Source organism: Toxoplasma gondii, chromosome XII, assembly GCF_000006565.2.
Source record: "Toxoplasma gondii ME49 chromosome XII, whole genome shotgun sequence".
Lineage (NCBI taxonomy): Eukaryota > Apicomplexa > Conoidasida > Eucoccidiorida > Sarcocystidae > Toxoplasma > Toxoplasma gondii.
Window position 1 is genome coordinate 4,315,263 of NC_031480.1, and position 25,598 is coordinate 4,340,860.

General features: G+C 53.4%; 3 protein-coding genes across 3 annotated transcripts; 2 read left to right on the forward strand and 1 right to left on the reverse strand.

Moving 5' to 3' along the window:
- Window positions 1-809: 809 nt before the first annotated feature.
- Window positions 810-9,850, reverse strand: TGME49_249030 (endonuclease/exonuclease/phosphatase family protein). The gene is made up of 2 exons (XM_002367206.2): window positions 6,811-9,850; window positions 810-6,621 (listed from the first exon to the last, which is right to left on the reverse strand). The coding sequence occupies exons 1-2, from the start codon at window positions 8,201-8,203 to the stop codon at window positions 6,389-6,391; spliced, it is 1,626 nt and encodes a 541-aa protein (XP_002367247.1). The 5' UTR covers window positions 8,204-9,850; the 3' UTR covers window positions 810-6,388.
- A 5,057-nt stretch (window positions 9,851-14,907) lies between these two features.
- On the forward strand, window positions 14,908-16,211 carry TGME49_249040 (hypothetical protein; the record flags this gene model as incomplete). The annotated part of the gene is made up of 1 exon (XM_018780884.1): window positions 14,908-16,211. A coding segment is annotated over one exon (1,304 nt), but the record flags the coding sequence as incomplete, so codon positions are not given.
- A 994-nt stretch (window positions 16,212-17,205) lies between these two features.
- On the forward strand, window positions 17,206-25,598 carry TGME49_249150 (PAN domain-containing protein; the record flags this gene model as incomplete). The annotated part of the gene is made up of 5 exons (XM_002367208.2): window positions 17,206-20,992; window positions 21,587-21,840; window positions 22,453-22,600; window positions 22,923-23,090; window positions 23,332-25,598. 5 exons carry the CDS (start codon window positions 17,206-17,208, stop codon window positions 24,675-24,677), a joined length of 5,703 nt encoding a protein of 1,900 aa, XP_002367249.1. The 3' UTR covers window positions 24,678-25,598.

Consider the following 25,598-nt stretch of genomic DNA (forward strand, 5'->3'; position numbering starts at 1 on the left):
TACCTCAGAAATTGAAGGCGACGGTGAACGTTCACTCTGCCGAGGGCAGCCCCGGACAATAAGCCGCTTCTGCTGTAGTGAAGCAGGTGGCATGAAGCCAGCAGGACCGTTTCGATCTCATGGATGGAATTAAACGTCACCAGACTCATCTGAATAATAAATCCAGCCATAGTGTGCATTTTGTCTTCAGAAAAGGGGATAGGAACTTTCTTGTGGGCGTGACGCCTCGTCGGTAGTGTCAATACGTGTCGTAGGAGACGACAGCAGCCGTAGAAAGACGGTTTATCTGCGTGAAAACCGATGTCGTTCCCTGGTTGCAAATTTACCACAACGAAACCATGAGGATTCCTTGAATAGTTTACTGGGTTCCTCACTTCGTTGTTTTTTCAAGCCTTTACTGTCGCACAAGGATGAGGAGACATGGATACCTGTGGAGGCTCATTGACAGTGAAGCCTCGTTGCCATGCCGTTGATCGTCAGGGCTGACAATCGTCGGCGTCTTTCGTTCTTTCCAATCTTCTATTCGCCCTCGTCTCAGTCCACGGAAGTTTCTGCCAGGATTGCAGAGAATTTATTGTTTCGATAATGCACTTTGTAGCTGTTCCGTTATCCTTATTAATTGTAGTGTACGACTGTGCTACCGGACACCGCGTTTGCGTTGCATGCTCCAGCGTCCGCGACTCACACAGAGTGGTAGGTTGTAGGTTGCGACTTTGCTAGGAACAACGAGTGCGCCTTCCGTTTTGTTTTCTTGTAAACTTGTACGGAACGAAAGTGGTTTCAGTCTGCCACAGCAAACCTCAAAAGAAAAGCGGACAGACGGCAGCTCTGTGTATACACAACACTTACGCTCCTGTCCGTTTTACTCTCTTCTGTCGAGTAAATTGCACTACATTGTCTGCGGTGTGTCACAACTTTTGTCACAATCATTTTGAGAACGACCATCGAAATACAGCAGGGACCGTGGCGTCGCAACCCGGTCTCTCTGCTGTCTCTCTGCCGTTGCATCCCCAGACGGGCTACTGGGACGCCAGGGAAGTGTTCGTAGGCAAGAACGCCTACGTGGGGACCGGAAAACTACTCCGGCTCCGTCGCAGCAGGGCAATGTTGCCAGATGCTCGTTCTCTTGCCCAGCCGAATTTAACGCTTTGCAGGGAGAACTTGGGAGTCTCCAAGCACCGCAAGTGTGAGCAGGACCTCCACCGTGGGAAGTCCGGGTTTCATCCTGTTCGGCACACCATGTGACGGCAAGGCGTTCACAGAAAATGTTACGTGGAGAGCGGATGATGTTCAATAAAGTCACAGTCGGCTGCCTTCTGCCCTTGTTTCCACGCGTGTTCCTCAAACGGACTTGTTCCTTGCATTCCGAGTGCGTGATCACGCGTTCGGGAGGGTTCGTATGTCGCGGGCATTTACGCTGTGGCAGAACCGAAGGTCGCGTGATTGCGTGGGATGGCATAAACACCATCCGTAGTAGAAACGTTGAAGCGAGTTTGACCTTCCGCTGTTCGTGGCAATGGGAACTCGAATCGCCTAGGAGAGGGCAGCGAACTCATGACGCAACCGTTTCCTACGTCCCGAGGATCGTTGCTAGATACGGACCCCCGTCTCTTCCAGAAAATGTAGAAGAGAGACGTATCGGTACGGGGGTGTCTGCAGTGAGGTCATTTCCAAATTGCTGCCGACTGTCCTGTGGAGTTTCTCGTGCAACCTTGCACTCTTTCAGCCACACTGCGAATCCTCAGGATGGAAGAGAGGCCCAGTCGGTCACCAAGGCGGACGGTGCACTCAACGAAAATAAACTGACTAGAGAAACACCAGATGCGGTTTCAGACACACTCAGGAACAATGAAGGCCTAGGGCAGGAGAACGACCAGAAAAGGAAAAAGGCTGAAGAACTGGCGGAGAACGCGCGCATGGCGGAAAGTCTCTGGCAGACATTCGTTCCTGAGAGGAGCTGGGGACTGACGTCTCCGGTGTTTTGGGTGTTGTTGGTTGCTGTAATTGCGTTACACGAAATCAATGAGAAGCGCGATAGAGAAAGAGCTAATAGCAGAACCGCAGCTGATGAGACGGAGGCAAATCTCCGAGAGGAAGTGGAGAAGGCAAGAGCTAGAAGAAGGCGGGAAGTAGAAAACTAGATTGTTCAAAACACTAAGGGCCTTGGCGGAAGAAGAAACGCGATCTGCTGCTCTGTGCAGCCGGAATGACATGATTCGATGTATCTCCTGTTGGCGTGGTCGTATGCAGAGGCTCCCGAGTTGCCGGCCGTTCTACAACAATAGAATCAAATAAACCGCTTTAACATTGGAGAACGCTGTTTTCTCAAGGGTACTTGTCCTGTGTTTCTGAGAACGTGACATATATTGAAAACAGAATGAAGGCTACTTGCGGCCGACGCCAGCTAGTGGAAGATTGATCATAATCGGCGACTCTCGTATATTCACTTTTCATCTGCTGGCGTAACCCCCAGATGTCATCCTGCCAGGACTGCTGCCGCCCGGCTTATGCGCTGTAAGTTCTCAAAATATTCAGTTGTCAGGGCCACTAAAATATGCTAAGTGTCTCGTCACTACACATAAACAGGCAGTTGGATTTCTGGTTTAGCGTGCACTAGGATGCCTTACTATTCTGTAAAAATACGAAATTGTGCTCGGCTACGTGCACACTAAGACCACTCAATAATTGCATGCTTACTCTTTAGCCTCAGCCTTCCATGTTCTCCAGGTTTGCTTCACTATAAGAACCGAAAGAAAAATCATAAGCACATTCACGGAACCCAGACAAAAAGAATCGTCAGTGTACGTGAGCTCACTCAGTAACAGGCGACGTCAGTGAGGGAGCCTGGACAGGTGGCACTTCAGTCAGGAAGTTCGACTGCACATGAACTTTTCCCACAAGAAACAGCCAAGCTATTGACACTTTTTCTAGAGCCACAGCCTTTGTACATGGCGCCGATGCAGAACTGAGACCCTTTCCCCCAACGTTTCGGTGGCCGCTGAGAAATGCTTTCTACTGCAGGCAATACAACGCCAACCACAGGCCATTTTACGACTTTCTACACTCTTGGATTTGGCGGGGCCACTGAAAGTTTATGGACATCAAGACACCCGACTCACAGCGACTGCCCGCTACATTGAAGCTGGATCCTGCAAAAGAGAGGGTACGCTGAAAGTTAGAGCTCCTTCGTCTCTTCGGTCGGCAATGGAGCTTTCTGAGTTGTCTTCCCCTAAAAATTCGACTGGATGGAAGCTGTGGGTATTGCTTGGGGAACTCGGCAGGTGTTTGATTGCGCATGATGTTCAGGGTGACAGAGCCTCTGGTTGATAGCATGAAAGCGGGGATTTTGTGCGTGCATGCCAATTATAACCATTGCTGCAGAGGTGGGAGCCTGTTGTTTGGGGAGGGGATCATGGCGCGTGCGGCGAGCTGTTTGCCTTCAGAACTGCGTCTGAATACTGGGCTTGTTTTGAGATTTCTTGTCAGCGGTTGACCGAGACGGACACGTACGACGGTCGTGACTTGACCCTGGGCCTTCGGGGATTCCCTACATCTTTCACGAGATCCCAATTCTATTATGCGCTTGTGCGAGGGGAAGAAACGCCAGAAACAGTGGGTCTTTTGCTTATTAACGCCACCAGCTGCCCCTCAAGAATGTTTTTCGCCAGACGTCTCAGAAGCTGCGGATGACTTCGGCGACTTGCTTGGAAGCTGTCGTCATTAACAGTGTTGGCTTGGTACAAGCATATAATCAATCCGGTAGTAAGGTATAAGATAGTAGCTAATATACCATATAAGATGTATATTGCTTATGAAATAGCACTACCTCTAATAATCTAGGTCATACTGTATCCCCAAATAATCACCCATCCACTTTGGTAGAAAGGGTAAACCTACATGAGTTTGGTCGATGTTACGCGATTCGGAATGTTAGCATCTAGTAGCAAGCGTAGGGCATCGTGAACTGGTCTGTACTGAGAGTTTAGTAGTCCTGCCTCCACATGTAATTCCTCGAAACAGTTGGACGGTAGATGTCGCCGAGTGAATTGACTTGGCGGTTGCCGTCCAAACCAAACGGCCTGTTGCCACCACAAATGATTGTTAAAGTTGTTACTGCAATTGGCCCGCTGTCATGCGATTCACTCATTCTATTGGGACCTCTGACAAGCCTGCGCAGCAGAGTCCGGATGACATGGAGCCGCGCCGCAGCTGTTAGCGAGAGCGCAGCCAAAGCTAGAGCCCCGCCCAGACACAGGGGCCTTCGGAATGACGGCAAATGGAACTAACCTGCACAATATGTTCGAAATTATGTGCGCGAATCCCTAATGTTACAGGAAGCAGGTCTCCACAGCTACCTGCACGACCTGCGTGTCATGCAGACGCCGCAGTCAGACGGCAGTCGCAGGCTATAACAGACCGTACTGTCCCCTTCCACACACACGGAGGGACGTTCGTTTTCCTCTTGCTCCGATAAAATCGCCTGTCTCAGACGCCACATCGTTACCGTACCCTCGAGTGTGCTGCTCGAAAGCATCAGTCAAAAAAAAGAACGGCTCCGCCTTCAATGCAAAACCAGTGACTGTTCAGTTAGAAACTGTTTCCCCGGTCGGTGTCAGAGAAGAACGCTTGTGTCTACCACATCATCTGCACTAAAAGCTGTCCAGAGGTAACTAGGGGAAAACTTTTATCGCACTCTCCACGCTATTCATCAGTGCTGCAGTGGACGATGGCATCTGTAAGGTGTAGCTCGCTTCTGTGACAACCATTCTGACATCAAACTCCTTGGTCGAATGAGTTGCGACACACTTTTCAGAAACGTTCACCTTCCACGCCACCGTCGTCCACTTGTCAAAACGAATCAGTCGTTTTTTCATCCCGATCAGCACACATTGCTTACCGAGAAGAACGCCTGTCTCCGCAGACACATTACACATATGAAACAGGACACACATTTGTACGTCACCACGGAAACTCTTTTATACCAAGCAGACACGACTGGACAACGGGAGAACGAAACCACGGGGCTGTTACCACAAGAATCCTTCTCGGCAAAGACCTGAGTCGCATTACGACACACACCGCAGAATGGATCAGACTCGAACGGAAAACCTGTAAAACACATTCGATGACATTATTTATTGCCCCTTAATCCCGCATGAAAAGCAGAAACTCTACTTCCTCCCCTTTTAAGCTGTCAGCACGCGCAGCGCTTCTTGACAAACTGTCAAGTATTTACGCACGATTTGTGCACCTTGAGATTGTTCTCGCTTTCGCTGTCAACTGCGTTTTACCTTTCGAGCTGTCCAAAGCGCCACCCGTGCTCTCAGCACCACAATCGCACACGATTACTGCTGCTTCGTTTAGTTAAGAGAGCAACTGACCGACATTGGTGCCATATGCTTTTGAAAGGCACTGACGTCCCACAGCATTGTCCCCCGTTTTGTCAGGTCTTCAAATGAATCCTATCCATAATCCACAGTCCGAGAAAAGATGTGGAACGTAAGCTGCACGCCTTGCCCCAAATCGCCGCCAGTACACACGCGACGCGAATGAACATACCATATCACAGATTACCAGAATCTGATCTTGACCTTCGATGCGATTGTAAACGGTTTGTTTCAATTTCTCGAGTCGAACGCCTACACAAAAAAACGCGAGTTTATCCAGAACCTCATAACAGAGGCATTACCCAACACCTGAAGTACATACAAGCTAGCTTCAGATAAACGTCAGTGTACCCATGTCTTTCCTTACACCTATGCATCCCACAAAATCGCACATCATTATTTCTTGAAACAAGTTATCCTACCCAAAGGATATCCTCATGGAGGTAGGTGCTCAGACATGGCAATTAAAAAGACAGCATCGCATCATCAAGCTCCGGATGCACGAGAGACCCCAACAGAGGAATCCAACATGATAGCCGAGTTCACGTAAGGCTAGAACGTTGCTCAATGATCTGTCACAGGGTCATGCACCCGCGAAATATCACGTCGTTGTATGCGAAATGAGCGACGAATAACAGGTGACTCGTGTAAACAGCGAATATTTGATCGACTTCCTCAACAAGTCTTCGAAGCTGCTGGTTGAAGCGAACAGTGCACAATCACGTCTGTCCCCACGCCCATGATCGTGGACGTACCCTCACGCATGCAAACCCAAAAAGCACCTGTCAGCCGCCTGTCGTCTCCAACCTGGTTACCGACAACAACACTCCCACTTTCTTTAAAGAGGTTCCTTTGTACCAATGTGCACTAGCCTCGAGCACCTCCATTGCCGTCGCCGTTTAGCAGGGATACACTGAAGCTCCATACAACACAGGAAACCCTGCGACGAACCACAATGGACGAAAGCGAGCCACCATGCAGGTGGAACCTAGAGGTCTTTGTCACGCTTCTTTCGAGTGCCGGATTGTTACGCACACAGGCAAGTGGTCAGAAACATGATGCACTTTTGTGCTGCCCAGCGGTATACAGAGGCACGCAAAAAACCGAAATAACATTGGATTATCCGCTGGAAGCGTGATTGTTTGCTGGTATCGGGAAACGGAGCCAAAATGGTCGTTTGAGAGCAAGAAGTAGTCGATTAGTTGCTTGATGGGGAGCTTTGGCTTGCCGTTATCTGTAAACACACACAGAAAACCATACGCGTTCGCCCGCATTGTATGCGTATTCGAGTTCCACTGCATATATAGGTCACGTTTCCACAGGAGTTGCCATGGGGTTCCACTGTGAGTGCAGCAACGGTTCTGTCTTTATGCACAACGCTAGATCTCGTGCAATGCTGAATCAAGACTTGACCGACGCTTACTGTAATAGCAAGTGTCGTTCAGTTCCGTATCATACGAACTCGGCGAGTCCTCAGGATCAGCGAGGCAGAGGCTACAGTTAAGATTATCTGGTCGAATTGCCTCCATGAGGTACTTGTGATCTTCTTTATAGCGAAGATTTAAGTCTCCCGCAATGATAAGAGGCTCAGTCGCCTTCACCAAACCTTTAGGCAAGCCACCCCCTTTCCAACGACAACAACCTGCTCCGCCCGTGGTCATGTCCTTCCGCTTGGATTTCCGCCGCTGTTTTTTGTCTTGTCTCTTAGAGGTCTTATCCTCACGTTTTTCTGCATTATCCTTGGGTTCCTCAGCCTCCTCTGAAGCAAATTCTGTCTGCTCACACTCCTCCATACCGGAGCGAAGCCACGCTGCCAATTCTTTTAATTGGGCTACGCGAATTTTATTGTTGGAATTCCCCGATTGCAGGTGTGTTCCTACAACATTATAGATCTTGCCCGCCTTCTCAATCCTCGCCAAAATTGCACCCTTGTTCTCAAGACAGTCAGGAAGGGCACCGCGGTAGTAAATATAAGCATGTCTCTCCAGAATCGGCCACTTTGAGATTATGGCAACACCTCCATTCCGACGGGCTCCCTGATAGTTCCCGCTCACTGACGTCCACGAATCCCTGTGTCGACGAGAGGCAGACTCTGAAGCACTCACGTTCGGTTTGGAGCTATCCGCAGTGTTTGCTGCTTCCGCGACGCCCTCGCGTTTCCTCTCTTGTTCCTTGCCCATGAGTTTCGCGGCAGGAGGAAGGCAACAGCCACAGGGACAGCAGCACAAACAGGGGCATCTTAGACACACGCAACACTGACAGCAGGTGCAGCAGCAATCCCCACAGTCAGGACACGCGCAAGGAGGTCCGCTGTCGCTACCGAGAATACGCGTCTGGTACGGAAAAGGGCAGTCTTTGTCTTGCTCTAAAGTTTTGAGGAGGCGCCACACTTCTTCGGCCCAGCACTCCTGAAAGATCATAACGTCGGGACGGTAACTTTCCGAGACCTTCCGTAGGTATGGAAGTAGCTCGCGCTCCCTGCTCCACCAGTTCACTGACAGAGAACAACAGTCCACAAGCATCTGAATGTTGAACGATACCAGCGTTAACTCGTCAGCGGCAGAATTCAGAGACACGTTGACGTATGTAGAGCCTCGGGTCATCAGTGGGGGCATCCTGTCTTGCCGAGGTGACTGTGGCACAGTCGTCACGGGATCACTCCCGACATCTTCACCCTTGGTGGTGACAGCACGCTTCGACGGGTCTGGAGTGCCATCCCGGGTTCTTGTCAATTTCGCAGGAGCAGTACGGCGCACCGGAGTAACTTGCTGTCTTGCAAGCTGAACTTGGCCGCCTGACGCAAGTGGGGTCGCCATGGGTGGCAGTGCGCCTACCCGACACACAACAAGGCTTCGGCAAAAAATTATTCGCTTCGCGGAGCGTTGAGCTACGACGTTGTGTGAATGATTGGCTCCCAGCGGCGGTGGGGCCACGAGGTGGTTGCTACGCTGACCTTTAGAAACAAGAAAAAACAGAGGCGTCGAGGAGCTCTGGAGCTGATGTAAGTAAAGCGAGCAAAACGCCGACGTCACGCGCCCGGTAGCAAACAACAGCTTTCGAGCAATTCAGGGCAAGAAAGTACCCGATTCAGCGTCATCGGCTGCAGCAGTCGCCGCCGGAAGACATCCCATCTTCCACGTTGCTTGTCCCCTCTCAGCACAAAGCTGATAGTGTTTTCCTGACCTTCACACTTGTCACCTCGCCGCTGTTCCCACCAACGAAGTAACCTACGAGCGCAGTAGCGGTTCGCCGTCCCTGCACGATCAAAGTCTTTCGGGCATACGCCTTTGCCAAAAAGCTTGCCAACGTCTAAGAATTGTTAGCCTGTTTAGTTCCAGGAGACAAAAAAGTCAAACCACTACGACCTGGTCTCATCAGCTGTTGTTGCCGATGAAACTTGCGTGCCACAGCCGTGTTGACGGAAGCTCGTGGCCGTAACTCCCAACATTGCACGAAGACGAGCTGTACAACAGTCTGGTCGGTAGAAGGCACACAAATTAGATTGCGCTGCATCTACCAAAACCAGAAGTACCACGGAGAGGTGAAATGAGACGCAACACCTCCCGTCAAAGACCGTCTCGACACTCCCCCGCTTGGCCTCCGGCGCTACACTGTGGTGTGTTTAACTTACACCTGAATAAGATACCAGAGGGATTGCCACACAAAATTGCTACTCAAACACACGCAGTATACACAAGTATGCAGGCAAAAAAAAGACAGTTTGCCTTCCCGTCGCGAACAAACCAGCAGGCCGTCGCATGCCTGTCCCCCCAGTACCACATTCGCAGCTATGAAAGCTAGTGGGTGAGTGAAATCAGATTAGCTAATACTTCGTTCACGGGCCCATATTAGTGCAAAACTGAACAAAAAGCGCAATACCGGGACCTGTGAACGCGTTCATTTGTAAACAACTCTGGAAGCAGACAATCCTCGCCTGGAGCCAACTAGCCAAGACTGTTGACATGGGAACAAGCTCAACCGCCGTCGCAAACCCGCCAGCACCCGCCGGCAGTGAAACTTGTGGTGCCGAATGAGAATGTCTGCCAGTGGCTGAAATAATGGAGAACTGACTCTTTCCTTTCAAGTTCGTTCATTTCAATAAATGTAGTCACCCTTGTCCCTTTTTAACGAGGCAGCCAACGAGCCAGCCGCTGCGTAAAGAAAAGGCCTGGCGTTTAAATCGGGACTTCGCCAGCTCACACGCAGAAGAGTGAACACTATATTTTTTTCGGCCATTTTCTCCATTCCAATCGAGGGAAGGCGAATGAAATGTGTTCGGTCAAGAAGTGGATATCGTTCTTGTCGAGAGACTCATGATTGGAGAGACAGTCCCCTCTGCGAATGCATAACATGGCCTCGGTGACTGTTCAATCGGGTACGTGAAGGGAAGTTACAGCACGCATAGCGCACCTCAAACTACACATCTTCTAGTGGCGACCACAAATCCACAGCTACGGTCTGCCGTGAAATTTCGTTCACTAGCGACGCGGTCAATAAACAGCTCTTTTGCGGCCTCATTGCGCAGCTCTCCCACACAGCCAAACGATTTGCTCCAAGTAAATGTGCATGGAACATCAGCTCTCTCCCTTCGACAACGGCATGCTGGAAACAAAGAGCAGTCCCTGCCCCGCGATATGGGGGAGCGACACTTCCGCCTCAAGTCTCGAATCATTCTCAAAGAGTCTGCAGTTCGGCTGCATTCTTTATTGACAAACCCCCTGAGTAGAGTGGTCTTTCAGCTAAATAGTTGCGAACGGAACTGAGCAGAGGGTGTGACGTCGACGACAACGACAACAGGGAAGCGCCGGCGAAAGCTATGTGATGCAGGCGAATTGGGCAGTCCAGCATAGTCGTTGGTTAAATAGACGGCGAAATGGCAAGATTCAATTTGCTATACATGGGGAAATCACAGACCAGGAACAGCTAAAACTGTCATTCAGGTGAGGTAACCCATCATTCCTTTGGCAGTAGTTCCGAGAGCACAGTTTTTCAGCGTAGCGGCCAAGCCATTTAGAAGTCTGGAAGCTGTTGCGCAATAAAATGTACAGAGGCGAGGTCAGACGCGCAAACCAGTCCATCTTTGACTAGATCGTACGCAAAGTAGTCATAAATAAATATCCCACATTTTAACCTGATTTGCTCTCTAGAAAAGGAGATTTGGAAACGTGAGAACAGTAATCACCAAGGAGAAAGGCTCCTAAAGATGTGCTTAATTGCCTTCGTTAGCTGTAATTTACGCTGAAGCTGCGAAAGCCACCATTCAACAAGAATGACAAGCAAACGTAAGCTCCTCGACACGACTTAGCCATCAACTCATGCAACACACGGAGGATATGGTGCTGGCACCAAAGCTCTCACTGACTGAGCCTTGAAACGTTACTAGGGCTCTTCCTTCACTCGAGATAGCATGACTTTTTAGGTTGATAGACATCACATCGTACGAGACAATCACGGTATACTACGACGCTGTTTTGGACTTAGCGATCGATATGCAATACCTGAGATGCGGTTCAACCTTGACTATCGACTGCCACCTTGGAGACTTCAGACGTCAGCTAACAGCCTCTCTACAAATGTGAACATTCTTGATGCCAACCCAGTCATCTTGAAATTGCTTTTTTGTTCGATCGATAGTCCCCATGGGATGTATAAATCACTTATGAACGACTAGGGTCGCCGAGGCCCACGAAATCCGCGCGACCCTGCTCTTCAGGCAGCGCAACGTGACAAGACTTGTCCACCGACGGAAATCGATTTCAGGCAATAAGGATTCTCACTTCCAACATGATAGGAAATCCGCAGTGTTTCAGACTTCATGAAAAACGCTGCAGGGAGGCTTCTCTGCAAGACAGGTCGCATGACAATTCACTGTAGCGGCGCTAAGCTTCAGCACTGGAACAAACGTGAGGAGGAAAGCAGAGGAAAGAGATTGGCAAGCTCGACAGACTGAAGCGCTTTCTTACGCTGCGTTCGATGCGAATCCAGGACGGCTCTAACCCAGTCAGAACATTTAAGGTATAAGGTAGGAGCTAATCTACCATATACGTTGTGTGTTGCTTGTGGAGTAGCACTACCTATGATAATCAGTAAGTATACTGTGATCACTAACAAATCCATTTTAATACGACTCTTTGTACTACAGTTTATCTTCGAATTAATTGCGGGAGAAAACTACTACTCACACAAATGGGCATAATCCTTGAACGGTTTGATTAACAAATGAGGATAAGAGGCAACTATAACCGCGGCTCGACGAAATGTAGCTATAACATTGTAGCTGGTTACGAGGAGATCTTCCAGAGTATATTTGAAAACTCGACCTTTATATACAAACTGTACAAATATCATGATATCTCTAGAGAGTTCCAATCCTCGGAGTGTATCGGCCCCTCCATGTCGGCTTATTACTCCCTTGTTACTGTACAATATCCCAGTTAAGGAACGATAGTTCACAGCTACCTATAGATATCCTACCTCAGTGGTAGTTCTTGGCATATTATGCGATGTTAAAAGTAATTCCTTAAAAACTGGTGGTCGTTACAGCTCGTGGCAACACTGGGGCACTCGTTGGACTACCAATCATCGAAACGAGGGAAACCAGATGAAGGTACACCAACGCAGTCGCGGAAGGCCGTGCTCGAAGTCTGCCCACAAGAGATGGAAAACTGTATCAGAGGAGTGTGAGAGGAAGTGGTGTGTTCACTATTACTGCAGCAACCTTGTCCGGTCGCAATGCCACCACAGTGTCGTGCTTCAATTTCCCACGAGTTCCTAAAGAAAAAAGGCGTTGTGGCGATAATCAGTGAAGCAGGCATGACCGCCTGCGTATAAAGACTCGAACTGAAACCTGGACGTCAGCTTGTTGGTGGCCCCTGGGAATGGGCTAGCAAAGCTGGAGACGCCAACCTATTGTCAGTTCAGGTGGCGTGAGCGACTTGTTTTCCACAGTCACTCCTACAGATGAGTCCGCTTGCTGTGCCTGCGAGTCAGCCGGAGGTGAGATAGTATAGCGTAGGTTCCAGTTTCGAGGATACTGAGTTATCGCTATTCTCTGAGAGGCACGTATGATACAGTCGATAGCTTCTGGTAAGGAGCTGATGAATTTCTTTTCCCTAGCGGGGGCGTGAATGCGATGTCGCGAAAGAGGCTGCGTCTACAGGCGCGCTCCGGTTTGGCTGGAACATGCGGCATGCATCCATGCAGAAAACACACGTCCAGTCAAAACGAATACAATCTTCTGTTTCGTCCTTGCTCCCCATCCTCCTAGCACATCAACTACCCAGCAGACACCCTGGTATAACGCGTTCGTCGCAACTTAGTCGCGCTGGGGAGCACCCTAGATTAGGGGATCTCTTTACTCTACGCCACTAGGGCATACGGTTGTTTTTTTAATGCTTGTTTACGCACCGAGGACTTTCTTTGGGAGCGATTCCATTAACAAGAGAAATGGAGCCAGGAGATCGACAGGTACCAGACAGTGTGCACAATTTTCTGCACCATACTTATCAACCCCCCGTATGCCATTGCGTGTCAGCCAGATGAGAGGGACACCGGAACATACAGTCTCTATTACTCGTCAGGAGATCCTACTACCCTGTGGCGAAATCTGGTCAGTATCAGGTACTGAGTATACAGGATAACACTGCAACTCTACAGTGTCTTATAGAGTTGACATTGCCCAGGGACATATGTACTAAGGAACAGTATGTTGTGGAGGCTTCCATACCCCGAGGCCCACTGCTTTGTTGCTTGTGGGTTGACGTACACGAAAGACGCGAAGACCATTCGCACGTAGCGTACGACATGTAGCGACACAATTAATTGTTCTGTTTGAAAGTTCAACCGCATTTCGAACATCCCTCGAGCACGACAGGTGCTTCCGCCGAAGATTTGTACATTGTGGTGCCTAGACGTATATTCGGGAGGCCCCAGTCGATCAGTTGCGGCACATGCCTCGACATTATAGATCCGTCGTTTGCTTGAACTACGCCGCTGACAGAAACTAAACGGGGACTGCAGATCCCGAATGATAAAGATCGACCCAGCACGGGAACCTTCGCTGCTCATTGAGCACGCTGAATAATTGGGCTCCAACGCGCACTGCTCGTCGATCTGAGGAGGTGTAGCGGCGTGTATAGAGGGGTTCATCATGGTGCCGACGCCACCCGTGAAATGGCGCGCGGTCAAGGCTGTCACTCACTGGACGAAAAGCGGGCCCTAGAGGCCGCATCGTTGGCCTCTTGTTTAGGCAAATGAGCGTAACTGTTTTCAGCCGTCTCATTTCCCGCATAAAGCCGCTAGTACCCGTTTTACGTGCTATAACATCGGTCTCAACATTCGCAGGGAATACCTTTACACCCTTTTGGGGGATGCTGCACAGCAGGTCTCGGGGCCACGCCTTCGATGGTGACGAGACGGCGGGATCGGAGCAGTGCAGACAGTTTCGTGGTATGGGACAGTGCCCGTGCATGCCGAGCTAGAAGTTGAAGTCATCAGCGCACCCGCCGGTCCGCACACGTTTTATTTTCTTCTTGGTGTATCGTCCTCTACGCCTTAGTTTGCCTTTTTAGGCACGAATTTCGACGGGTGAGGCGTCGCTCCCTCGTCTCAGCCGCTTGGCTCTGCTATTCTACCGGGTTTCCCCTCGTCCCGGCCGCGTCCGTGGTTTGTGACTGTTTTATTTCATGTACAGAAACGGTAGCGCTACAGGTGTGAAGGCCTGGATTCTACGCGGCTGTCTGTTTTGAAGTCTCCTGATAATACGGGTTGACAGAGTTGCCTCCCCTCACCTTGCTTCCGCACCACTTGGCAAATCTTGCGGCCGCCACTCCGCCACCACCACTCTTACAAACTACGCAAAGTCTGAACTGCGTTCGCCGCGTGCGGCCTACATGAGGACAGAGAACGCCGAATCCTTGGAATTTCGTGACACAAAGAGTTGATCCACTCTCGTGGTCTTGTGCATCTGGCACTACCCCACTCAGCGCCGCATGAGCGACCGGCTGGATGCCTCGCGGCACCGAAAGCGGAGCGCCGGTACGCCTTCTCCTTTCTACACTAAGCAGGAGGCGAGCAGGAGAACGGCGGCACGACTCACGTTAAGCTGGAAAAACGCCGTTCTGGGGCCAACTCGCGGCACACGTTTTTTTTGCTCACTATGTCAAGGCCCCCCTATCGGCGGAACTTCCACGGCACTCTTCCGAACGACGCGCCCTCATTGAGCGTGGAGTTTCGCCAGGTTACACAGTTGCGTATAGTGAAAGCGTCAGAACGAGAAAGCTCGGTCCTGTCTGATAGAGAGGGGAGAAATTTTTACAGGAAGCGCTCAGTATAGGGCTGATTCGTCCCGTACACGTCCAGAGCTTCTCACTCGGCTGCTACTTCGCGTCGGTTCGGTAAGCCAGGCGGACGGGTGTGTTAGGTCTCGCGTGGCCACCTTTAGCGTCTTTCCACCGAGCGTCCAGGCGACTGCGAATGTAGACGTGGACTCGGAAATTCTGGGTTCATCCGGGCAGGAGGCATGACAAGAGGAAGCGGCAAGGACTGGTGTCGTCACTCGCCTTCGATATGGCGGCTTGACGGGAGTATGAGGCAACATGTAAAAGGGGAAGGAACAGCACGCTGTCGGGGGGGCATCCCCAGATGGGTGCTTCTGCTGGTAGTCACCTTGACGGTCTCAGTGCCTGGCGGTATCCCAGCCGTGTCGGCAAACTCTTCAAGAAGAAGAGATATCCAGAAAGAAATCGAATTGACGACGGACAACGGCGGGATGCCAGTGCCGGCTCTCGGTGATGTCCTCAATCCATTTAGCAGTGAAGGAAGCAGGTCGCTAGCGCAGGGCCCTCAACCCCGCAAGCTGAGCGACGAGTTGCAGTCGACAAATGAAAATGACAAGGGAGGAGACAATACTAACGCACCCTCGGCAGAACCTGCGAATTCGAAAACGTCGAAAAAACGACGTAGACGAGCGCGTAAGAGCGATGCAGAGAGCGCAGACAAAACGGAACTTGAGACGAACCAAGAAAACAAAAATACCGCCAAGAAAAGGGGGAAAAAAGCGAAGAATCAATCACAAGAAGATGGACCGGTCGACGGTGCTCCGGCGACACCAGAAGATACTGACGCGGAGACTGGAAAGAAGACGAAGAGGCGGGGAAAGAAGCGGCGATCGAAGAAAGGTGAGAAGGCCGGCGATGCCGCTGCAGCGCCCGGGGAGGGCGGTGTCGGTAGCGAGATGACAGAGGCGACAACAGCGGTGGATGCGGAGGTGTTGGCGACTGATGGATTGGCCGGTGATGCGGCGGGGACGCCAGGAGAGAGCGACGGGGCTACCGGAAAGAAGAAGAGGCGGGGAAAGAAGCGGCGATCGAAGAAAGGTGAGAAGGCCGGCGATGCCGCTGCAACGCCCGGGGAGGGCGGTGTCGGTAGCGAGATGACAGAGGCGACAACAGCGGTGGATGCGGAGGTGTTGGCGACTGATGGATTGGCCGGTGATGCGGCGGGGACGCCAGGAGAGAGCGACGGGGCTACCGGAAAGAAGAAGAGGCGGGGAAAGAAGCGGCGATCGAAGAAAGGTGAGAAGGCCGGCGATGCTGCTGCGACGCCCGGGGAGGGCGGTGTCGGTAGCGAGATGACAGAGGCGACAACAGCGGTGGATGCGGAGGTGTTGGCGACTGATGGATTGGCCGGTGATGCGGCGGGGACGCCAGGAGAGAGCGACGGGGCTACCGGAAAGAAGAAGAGGCGGGGAAAGAAGCGGCGATCGAAGAAAGGTGAGAAGGCCGGCGATGCTGCTGCAACGCCCGGGGAGGGCGGTGTCGGTAGCGAGATGACAGAGGCGACAACAGCGGTGGATGCGGAGGTGTTGGCGACTGATGGATTGGCCGGTGATGCGGCGGGGACGCCAGGAGAGAGCGACGGGGCTACCGGAAAGAAGAAGAGGCGGGGAAAGAAGCGGCGATCGAAGAAAGGTGAGAAGGCCGGCGATGCTGCTGCAACGCCCGGGGAGGGCGGTGTCGGTAGCGAGATGACAGAGGCGACAACAGCGGTGGATGCGGAGGTGTTGGCGACTGATGGATTGGCCGGTGATGCGGCGGGGACGCCAGGAGAGAGCGACGGGGCTACCGGAAAGAAGAAGAGGCGGGGAAAGAAGCGGCGATCGAAGAAAGGTGAGAAGGCCGGCGATGCTGCTGCAACGCCCGGGGAGGGCGGTGTCGGTAGCGAGATGACAGAGGCGACAACAGCGGTGGATGCGGAGGTGTTGGCGACTGATGGATTGGCCGGTGATGCGGCGGGGACGCCAGGAGAGAGCGACGGGGCTACCGGAAAGAAGAAGAGGCGGGGAAAGAAGCGGCGATCGAAGAAAGGTGAGAAGGCCGGCGATGCCGCTGCGACGCCCGGGGAGGGCGGTGTCGGTAGCGAGATGACAGAGGCGACAACAGCGGTGGATGCGGAGGTGTTGGCGACTGATGGATTGGCCGGTGATGCGGCGGGGACGCCAGGAGAGAGCGACGGGGCTACCGGAAAGAAGAAGAGGCGGGGAAAGAAGCGGCGATCGAAGAAAGGTGAGAAGGCCGGCGATGCCGCTGCAACGCCCGGGGAGGGCGGTGTCGGTAGCGAGATGACAGAGGCGACAACAGCGGTGGATGCGGAGGTGTTGGCGACTGATGGATTGGCCGGTGATGCGGCGGGGACGCCAGGAGAGAGCGACGGGGCTACCGGAAAGAAGAAGAGGCGGGGAAAGAAGCGGCGATCGAAGAAAGGTGAGAAGGCCGGCGATGCCGCTGCAACGCCCGGGGAGGGCGGTGTCGGTAGCGAGATGACAGAGGCGACAACAGCGGTGGATGCGGAGGTGTTGGCGACTGATGGATTGGCCGGTGATGCGGCGGGGACGCCAGGAGAGAGCGACGGGGCTACCGGAAAGAAGAAGAGGCGGGGAAAGAAGCGGCGATCGAAGAAAGGTGAGAAGGCCGGCGATGCTGCTGCGACGCCCGGGGAGGGCGGTGTCGGTAGCGAGATGACAGAGGCGACAACAGCGGTGGATGCGGAGGTGTTGGCGACTGATGGATTGGCCGGTGATGCGGCGGGGACGCCAGGAGAGAGCGACGGGGCCACCGGAAAGAAGAAGAGGCGGGGAAAGAAGCGGCGATCGAAGAAAGGTGAGAAGGCCGGCGATGCTGCTGCAACGCCCGGGGAGGGCGGTGTCGGTAGCGAGATGACAGAGGCGACAACAGCGGTAGATGTGGACCTGTTGGCGACTGGTGGATTGCCCGGTGATGTTTCGGTGACACGGGAGGTCGGTACCGAGGTGACAGAGGATACAACCGCAGCTGAGATAGACCAACTGGGGAGTGATGGATTGGCCGGTGATGCGGCGGGGACGCCAGGAGAGAGTGACGGGGCTACCGGAAAGAAGAGGAAGAGGGGGGAGAAGAAGCACCGATCGAGAAGGCGTGAGAAGCGGGGCCGTGCGGGTGCGACGCGAGGGGAGACTGCTGCCGACGCGGAGAAGACAAAGAAGACGACATTGGCGGTGCTGGACCTGTTGGCGAGTGGATTGACCAGCGATGCCGCGGCGATGCCGGGGGATAGTGACGGGGCTACCGGAAAGAAGAGGAAGAGGGGGGAGAAGAAGCACCGATCGAGAAGGCGTGAGAAGCGGGGCCGTGCGGGTGCGACGCGAGGGGAGACTGCTGCCGACGCGGAGAAGACAAAGAAGACGACATTGGCGGTGCTGGACCTGTTGGCGAGTGGATTGACCAGCGATGCCGCGGCGATGCCGGGGGATAGTGACGGGGCTACCGGAAAGAAGAGGAAGAGGCGGGAGAAGAAGCACCGATCGAGAAGGCGTGAACGGAGCAGTAAGGTCGCTACATTGGCAGGTGAGGGTGATGCCGTTGAGGGTGAAATGCCTCAGGACGAAGGTGTCGTCGAGGTGGCGGCTAGCGGTGACGACACATCTACTAGGTCAGTCGCGCAAGAAGGTCTCGACTCTGTCAAAAACGCAAAGAAGACACACAGAAAGCGGTCGCGGACGCACAAGCGGAAGACTGCAGACGACAAGACGGCATCCGAGCATGCGTCAGAGGCTGGCAAGTTTTTGCTGGCACCCGAGACCGGGCCGACCGTCAGTGAGGAATCGCTCGCTCCCGGAGAGACGACGAGTCCAGAGAATACAGAACAGGTGGCGTCTGACGTGCGTCAGGAGACAGACACTGGAGAAAGCGAGGCCGCAATGATGTTGGAGAAAGAGGACGATGATACCGCCACAGGGGGTAGCGAGGAGGACGAGGTCCTCATGCCTCAGGACGAAGAGGCGCGCGAGCAGGAGGACGCAGGCGACAATTTGGTGTCTGAGCACGGACTAGAGGCTGACGAAGCTGTTTCGGCTGGAGAGTCGCCTACGTCGGAGAGTACAGAACAAGTGACATCTGCACTGCCTCCGGCAACTGACGACGAAACACAAGAGGCCTCGAAGAAAGCGAAGAGGAGGACCGCGAAGAAGAGCCGATCCAAGAAACGTGAAAAGAGCAGCGAGGACATGGAGGCAGAAGCGCGCTCAATGTCGGGCCAACACGGAAAGAAGAAGGCAGACAGAAGGCGGTCGCAGAAGCCGGAGAGTTCAGGATACTCCAGGTCTGTTGAGGAATCACGGAGCACTGACGCGGACTCACAAAGCCGAGGGCGACATGACCAAACACTGAGCAGTCTTAGAAGAAGAAGAAAGAACATCGGATCTGCTACGGAGGAGGCATATATGGATGGTGACGAATCCATTTCGGAGGCTTCGGCGACACAGAAGAAGCATATGACGACGGAGAGCAGACGGAGAAGGAAGGGGAGTCGCGAGGCAGGTGGGGGTTTCGATGAATGGGTCTTTCAATCCGATGACGATGAGAGCATTGACTACTCTGCGGAGCGATCTCGATCCACCAGGCGCCGGCGGGCGGACAGAGACGGGAGAGACAGGAAGGGAAGGGAGAGGCGCCATATGTCCTCGAGGAGTCGGCACTCAGAGGAGCTTTCAGAGAGTCCCAACAGTGATTCAGAGACCCGAGCAGCGACAGAGGATGGTGAAACGTCCAGGACAAGTCGGCGGTCACACCGGAGGCCATTTACGATGTCGATGCTGGACGACGAATACGATGACGAGCTCCGTGATGCAGATGACCTTGACGAGTGGAGCATCTCGTCTTATCCAGGTGCGTTTGAAGAGATCCGCCGACATTCTGAGACCGGCCACAGATACGGACACAACACCGGGGTGCCAGGCAGCCAGCGAAACAGAGAGGAACGAGAAATAAGCATTCTGGATCCCTTCTACCCCCCCAGCCAGCATGTGCCCCAGGCCGACTTTCTAACACAGGACTCTCCTTCGCAGCGGCCAAACGCGGCTCAATTGACGGCTCTTATTCAGGCAGGAGTTGCCGCTGTCCAGGCTGTCGACAAAGTCGCCGGCAAAGCCCACGGCGAGGCACCTCAATCGCAGCTGGCGGGACCAGGAACCGCCGTTGGGAAGACACAGTCTGCCAGCCACGAGCAGAAGGACGCCGCGCGGGCGGCGGCGCGAACTCTGAATCTGGAAGCTGTTGCGAAGTTGCTGCGAGGCCACCATTCAGACGCCAGGGCTTCGACGCAAAGCGTCGGTGCCTTATTGCACCGCAACTACTCGCGGCTTGGTCCCTCCGCGACTGAGAGTGCGAGAAAGCTCCACTGGGAGAATCTCATGACGGCGCTGACAGCGCCTCATTTGCGACAGCCAGAACTGTATCGTTCATCCAGCAAGCATCGATCTGAGCGACGAGGCATTGACGGTCTCGACGATATCGTCAGAAACCGAGATTCGCTCACGTTTGCTCAGGACCGGTCCTACGAGTCAAAGGAATTCCTCACACCTGACAGTCCCGTATACGAAGACGGGTGGTCCCGACGGGCGAGTCGGTCTCGGATGGAAAGTGAGGACTCGATGTCTGTCGATTGGCTTCACAAAAAACACGAAAGCCGCCTGTCACAACGCAGGCGACTGGAGAAGCAGCGGCACCGCAGCTCGAAGTCTCGTGGAGAAGACAGGGACGAAACATTCGATGACGCAGATTCAGGAAAAGACGGACAGCGAAGGAGACCCGGGCACATCGTCGCTTTTGAAGATAGCTACCCCAAGGCCTCTCACTTGGGCGACGTGGAATTGGTGGATGACGAGGAGTTGTCGACAGACATCGAACAGCTCCATTCCAAGATGAAAGAAGAGCTCACGCGTGACGGCGAACTTGAGGCCTCATGGGGAAGCTCTGCAGACCTGGAAGGTGAGACCGCACAGATTGCGCAAGGAGAAAACTGGGATGATGGATGGGAGAAGGTCGAGGAGAGTGAAGCTGTGATGGAGCCAGCGGAAGTACAACAAGAATCCCTGCTCCAGCGAGATGCGCCGGAGACGGACGACGGTTGGATGCAGACTCCAGTGGATCCAGGCGACTGGAAGCGTGCTATCATGGAAGTGCTCAAGAGCGGTCATGTCAGCGGTGACGTCCCCCTCAAGCAGTGGCTGCCTGGAGACAGCTGGCAAGAGTTTTCAGGACTGATGTCGAGCATCTCCGACGTGGTCCGAGGTAAGACGGGAGCGATACGACAAAAGATTGCGACCTACGGATCTGTCTGCACACAGTCATCGCAGGTGGGATCTTCGGATCGGTCAAGGAGCTTCCACCCGAAGGCGCTTTCCTGTGTCCACCATCCTCGTGATATACGGCGTTCGTCAAAGCCTTCCTGTGCGGAATGCAGACCAAACGACTCTTGCCTAAATTCGACTGACTCGCTTTTCTCCAGACAGGCCCGGGAAATGAGGACAAAACACAATTGTGAATCGAGGACTCAACCCGGTGGGGAGAGGGAGGGAGACTGCAAGAGTCCCCATCGATGTGGCATCTGTCTTTCCCGGTGACATAGCCAGGTAGTCCTGGACACTGAATCCATGAGCGTGCTGTACACCACCACCACACTGGACTGCGTAAGATAGCTGGAAGTTTTGGATTTCAATATCCTACCGGTGTTCATGTTTGCTTGGAAGCAACTCTCTGTCCATTTCAGTGTTGGTGTGCGATGTCGACTGGAACGCCAAGAGTTTTTGTCTGAACATCGCCCGCTGAGATCTGACATAAATCTCATGCTTTCTTGACCCTTGGCTTTGTTTCATCATCGTCCAGGCCAACATACAGAGTCGACAAGCTCGGAGCGTTTCGGAGCCTTGCGGATGGCCAAGAAGGAAGAGAAGCCCCTCGTGCAAATGGATGACTCGTGCTTCGAGAGGAATGTGCGATACAGTCCAGGAAGCGAGTTCATTGTAGTGTGGCGAGGCGTACCTACAGCATCGCACTGCCAAGCTCTCTGCAAGCTGACAGCTCCGGAGTGTCACTTCTTCTCTTTCGTCAAAAGTGCAGTGCTACCACTCGAGCACCAAGTGAGTCGCGGGATGCATTCAGGCTGTGTGAGGCGGTCACGAGCTAAGAACTCAAATGCCTAGCGAAGACATCGGACAAACGGGGGCTCCGTGACTGGCGCCCTTCGACTGAAGGCACGGCCCTGGGTCCTCATCGTAGACAAGCACCACCATTTCGCTACGCAGAAATGCAGAGACGAGAAGAAAGCGCTTCACTTAATGGCTTACGCAAAGGGTATCTCACGTATGCGGAGAGAAAAATTCTCTTGAGCGCTTGTGCCACGAAAGCCGTGATAGTGGTGGCTGCAGACCGCGTAGGGCTCTTCCCCCCTGTTCCTTGCAAGAAGAGCTGAAGGTTGCCTTCGACTCTTAGCCATTCGATGCTTCGGTCCTGGTATTTTGTGGATAACGTGACCGAGTGAAGCACTGTGTGGATTGGAGGTATCCAGCCACCCAATACTCTGGATTGGACACAATGGTCTGTCCTGCCGCGAGGCGCGGTCCCGAGTGCCTTCTTTGAATAAACGCCGGTTCCATCCAGCGGTATGGAGAATCGAAAGCGCATTTGGGAACTTTGTGAGTATCGTAGAGATGCTTTTCACCTGATGCATATGGGGTGTCTTGTACCAACAGGGAGCGTGCTATTTGCTGCCGCGGAAGGCCCCCGTCGTTCGTGTCCCATCACGAGGTGTGTTTGAAGTCACTTCTGGCCCTCGATCGTGCTCACCACCCACTCCGGACTCTCCACCTTTGGACCTCGTTGCCGTGACAAGCAGAACAGGTAGGTTTTTTACGGTTTACGGTTCGACAACGCCCAGAACCCCCCTTCTCTCTGTTCTTTTTCCGATGCTCACCTGACAAGAAAATTCCAAAATCACGGGCAGAAACTCTGTTTTTGTTGCGGACGCAACGGATTAGCGCAGCCCAGATGCAGCGGTGAAACACTTTGGAGTTTCCCAGCTACAGTTCAGGGGTTGGGGTCTCGAGTTATCCACCAGGTTGCAGAAAGCGATTTCGCTCAGGGTCGTGGTAGAAGCGAGAAACAAAGCCTGCGCCGGTGTTTTGTGGCTGAACATCTCTTGTCGTCCTACGCTTGTCTGCAGGTTGCCCGAGCAGTCCGTCTGTCTGTGATTCGCTGAACCTGCCTTTTCCACTCGGCAGCCGCTTCAGCCCGTTCTGTTCCACCTCAAAAGAAGGGCACTGTGCAAACCTCGCGAATGGCATTCCATGTTGCACAACATGCAATGACCACCCTGGGAACCCGTGTCCAGGTAAGATGAAGTCGAAGCATGGAGAGTCTGTGGGCAAGCTGCGTAGACATCTCGAGTTATCTGTGGAGACTATTGAGTGTGTATCTGGGTGCCTCCGAACGTTCTAAAGCCCTGAGGGTGCCGGCGCCCTTCTTCTTTCGCTGCTGTGTGCGTTTTTTCCCTTCTGGCGTGTGTTGGGTTTTGGCGACTTGCGAAGCTAATGAACCTTGGTGGAGGCGTCGCGCTTTCTTCGTCTCTGCAGAGAAGACATGCTACGAGTACAACGTGGACTACACCGATGGAACAGAACTGCGCTTTTTCGCTGCTGGTGTCGCGAGTCGCGGCGCGTGCGAGTCGCTTTGTCGACAGACAGAAGGCTGCACGCACTACTCGTACTACTCGACCCCTCAGCTTCCGCGGCACCTTCGCGGCTCTTGTTCGCTGCGGGCATTCCGCTTCGCCCCGAGAAACCGCGTGACCGTCGAAGGTCTGGAGGCTGCGGGCGACGGCCACTCGGGAGCGACGCGGGCCTCTGTGGTTTTCGCGCCTTTGTTCTGCGAGTATCCACAAACGACGACGACTACGACAACGACGACGACGCCGCCGCCATCCAGCAAATTGTCTTGCAACAGGCCAAACACCGACTTCTGGGGCCACGATCTCGCCTCCTTCAAGGGCTGTGTCTCCGCCGATGCATGCCAGCGGATATGTCAGTCCGTCGACGGCTGCGTAGGATTCACCTATGTCAAGCTGATGCAGAAGTGCTACCTGAAATGGAGTGCGACGGTGGAGAGACATGTGGAGGGCCACGAGAGCGGTCCCCGGTGCTGCGCGGTGGCGGGATCCGACGCCTCATCCGACGGAGACGGGGCAGGTTTCGTTTGTCCAGCCCAGCGAAAGAAACCCTGCGTGTTTGCAGGTCAGGACTACCCCGGGCACGACATCACCATCAAACTGGATACCGTGTCGGCGTACAAGTGCTTCCAGCTGTGCAAAGCAGAGCGGCGCTGTGAAGTCTGGACTCATCGTCCGGAAAAGAAGATGTGTTTCCTCAAATGGGCGGAGATTCCCTTCTACCAGACGGTGAGCGAGAAAAGGCTTCTTCTGCAGGAAGAATTCGTTGTCGCGCCGGGCGCGATTACCGGCTTTGCAGACTGCGAACCGTTTTACGGGCCTGACGCCGACAAATTCACCGTGCCTGAGGCCCAGGCAAAAGCAGAGGCCATGCGGATTCTCTCTCAAAACCTCCGATACGGAAGGGACGAGGGCTCGACCACAGGGGCGTACGAAGAAACAACGAACAACGGAAGGAAGGAATACGCCAGACCGCTGTCGCGTAGCCGCCGTAGGGGCATGAGCGAGGACGAATCCACCTCGCGGCGTTCCCGCTCCGCAGAGTTCAGTGAAGACGAGGAGTCGGTGACCAGGCGACGACGGCTCAAGCGAAGGACCCGCCCAGTTCATCAGGACTCTGAAGAAGAAACGCATTCGATGACAGCACACCGGACGAAACGCAAGCACCGTTCAAAGCGGAAACACTCCACAATGGATGAGGAAGAAGATTTCCAGACGAAGAGGAAACGCGCACATCGTCAGGGGCGATCCTAGATACGGGGCGACTTCTGACGACAGGAGATCGCACTTGAGAACGCGAGGAAAGAGCAGCGGTTTTCTGATCTCGGCCACAGTGGTTGCGGACAATCTTGCACAGCACAGCGGTAGCTCACCGCGAATAAAACGCCACTGTTTGGATGCACTCACGAAAAAACAGGGGAGTCCCGAACGAGCGAGAACGGCTACCGCGACTGCTACGCACTGTGGACGAAGGCATGGTTGATCCAGGTGGTGTGGACAAGCTGTACAAACAGGTTGGTACTTTTGTGGCCATTTTCCAGTAACAGAGAAACATAGAGGATCGTGGCCCAGCACCTGCAGAAGTCCGGAACAAGGAGTCTTCGACACGATCACGTATCAACGTTTGTGTCTTCTCACATAGTCATTTCGATGGTATTATTTCTGCAATCAAAGTCGCTTCAACTGCGCTGTAGCCGCCGTGATGGGCCCATAGTGGGTGATCCTGCGGAACGGAAATGTTCCTCGATCTGCTTCTGGGAACATCCTGATTGCTTTTTGTGTGTCACGACTACGTTCCTGAGTACTAGATTTGTTTCACTTCTTGCGGGGGTGTAGTTTTGGTCTCTATATTGTTGTATTTCTGCACTCGCCATACGGCGGGGAGCTCACGTACAATTGTGGTTCATCTTTTTTCAGTTAAGTTTGGTGCCACTGTTTTTCGTTTGGCAAAGCAGTGCCGAGTTCGCGGTGATAACTTCTGTTTTTTGTCAGGGGTCGCACTAGCATTCGTCTATCTGTGTTGCGAGACACTGGCATGCCACCGTGGCTTTTGGCGACACACTGGCATTTAATGTTGTATATCTGTGGAACACCGGTCAAATTCAGCAGCTGTTATGTTCAACTTTGCTGTGTTACACACATTCCTTGGTACGGACTACGGGCTGGTGCCTCTAG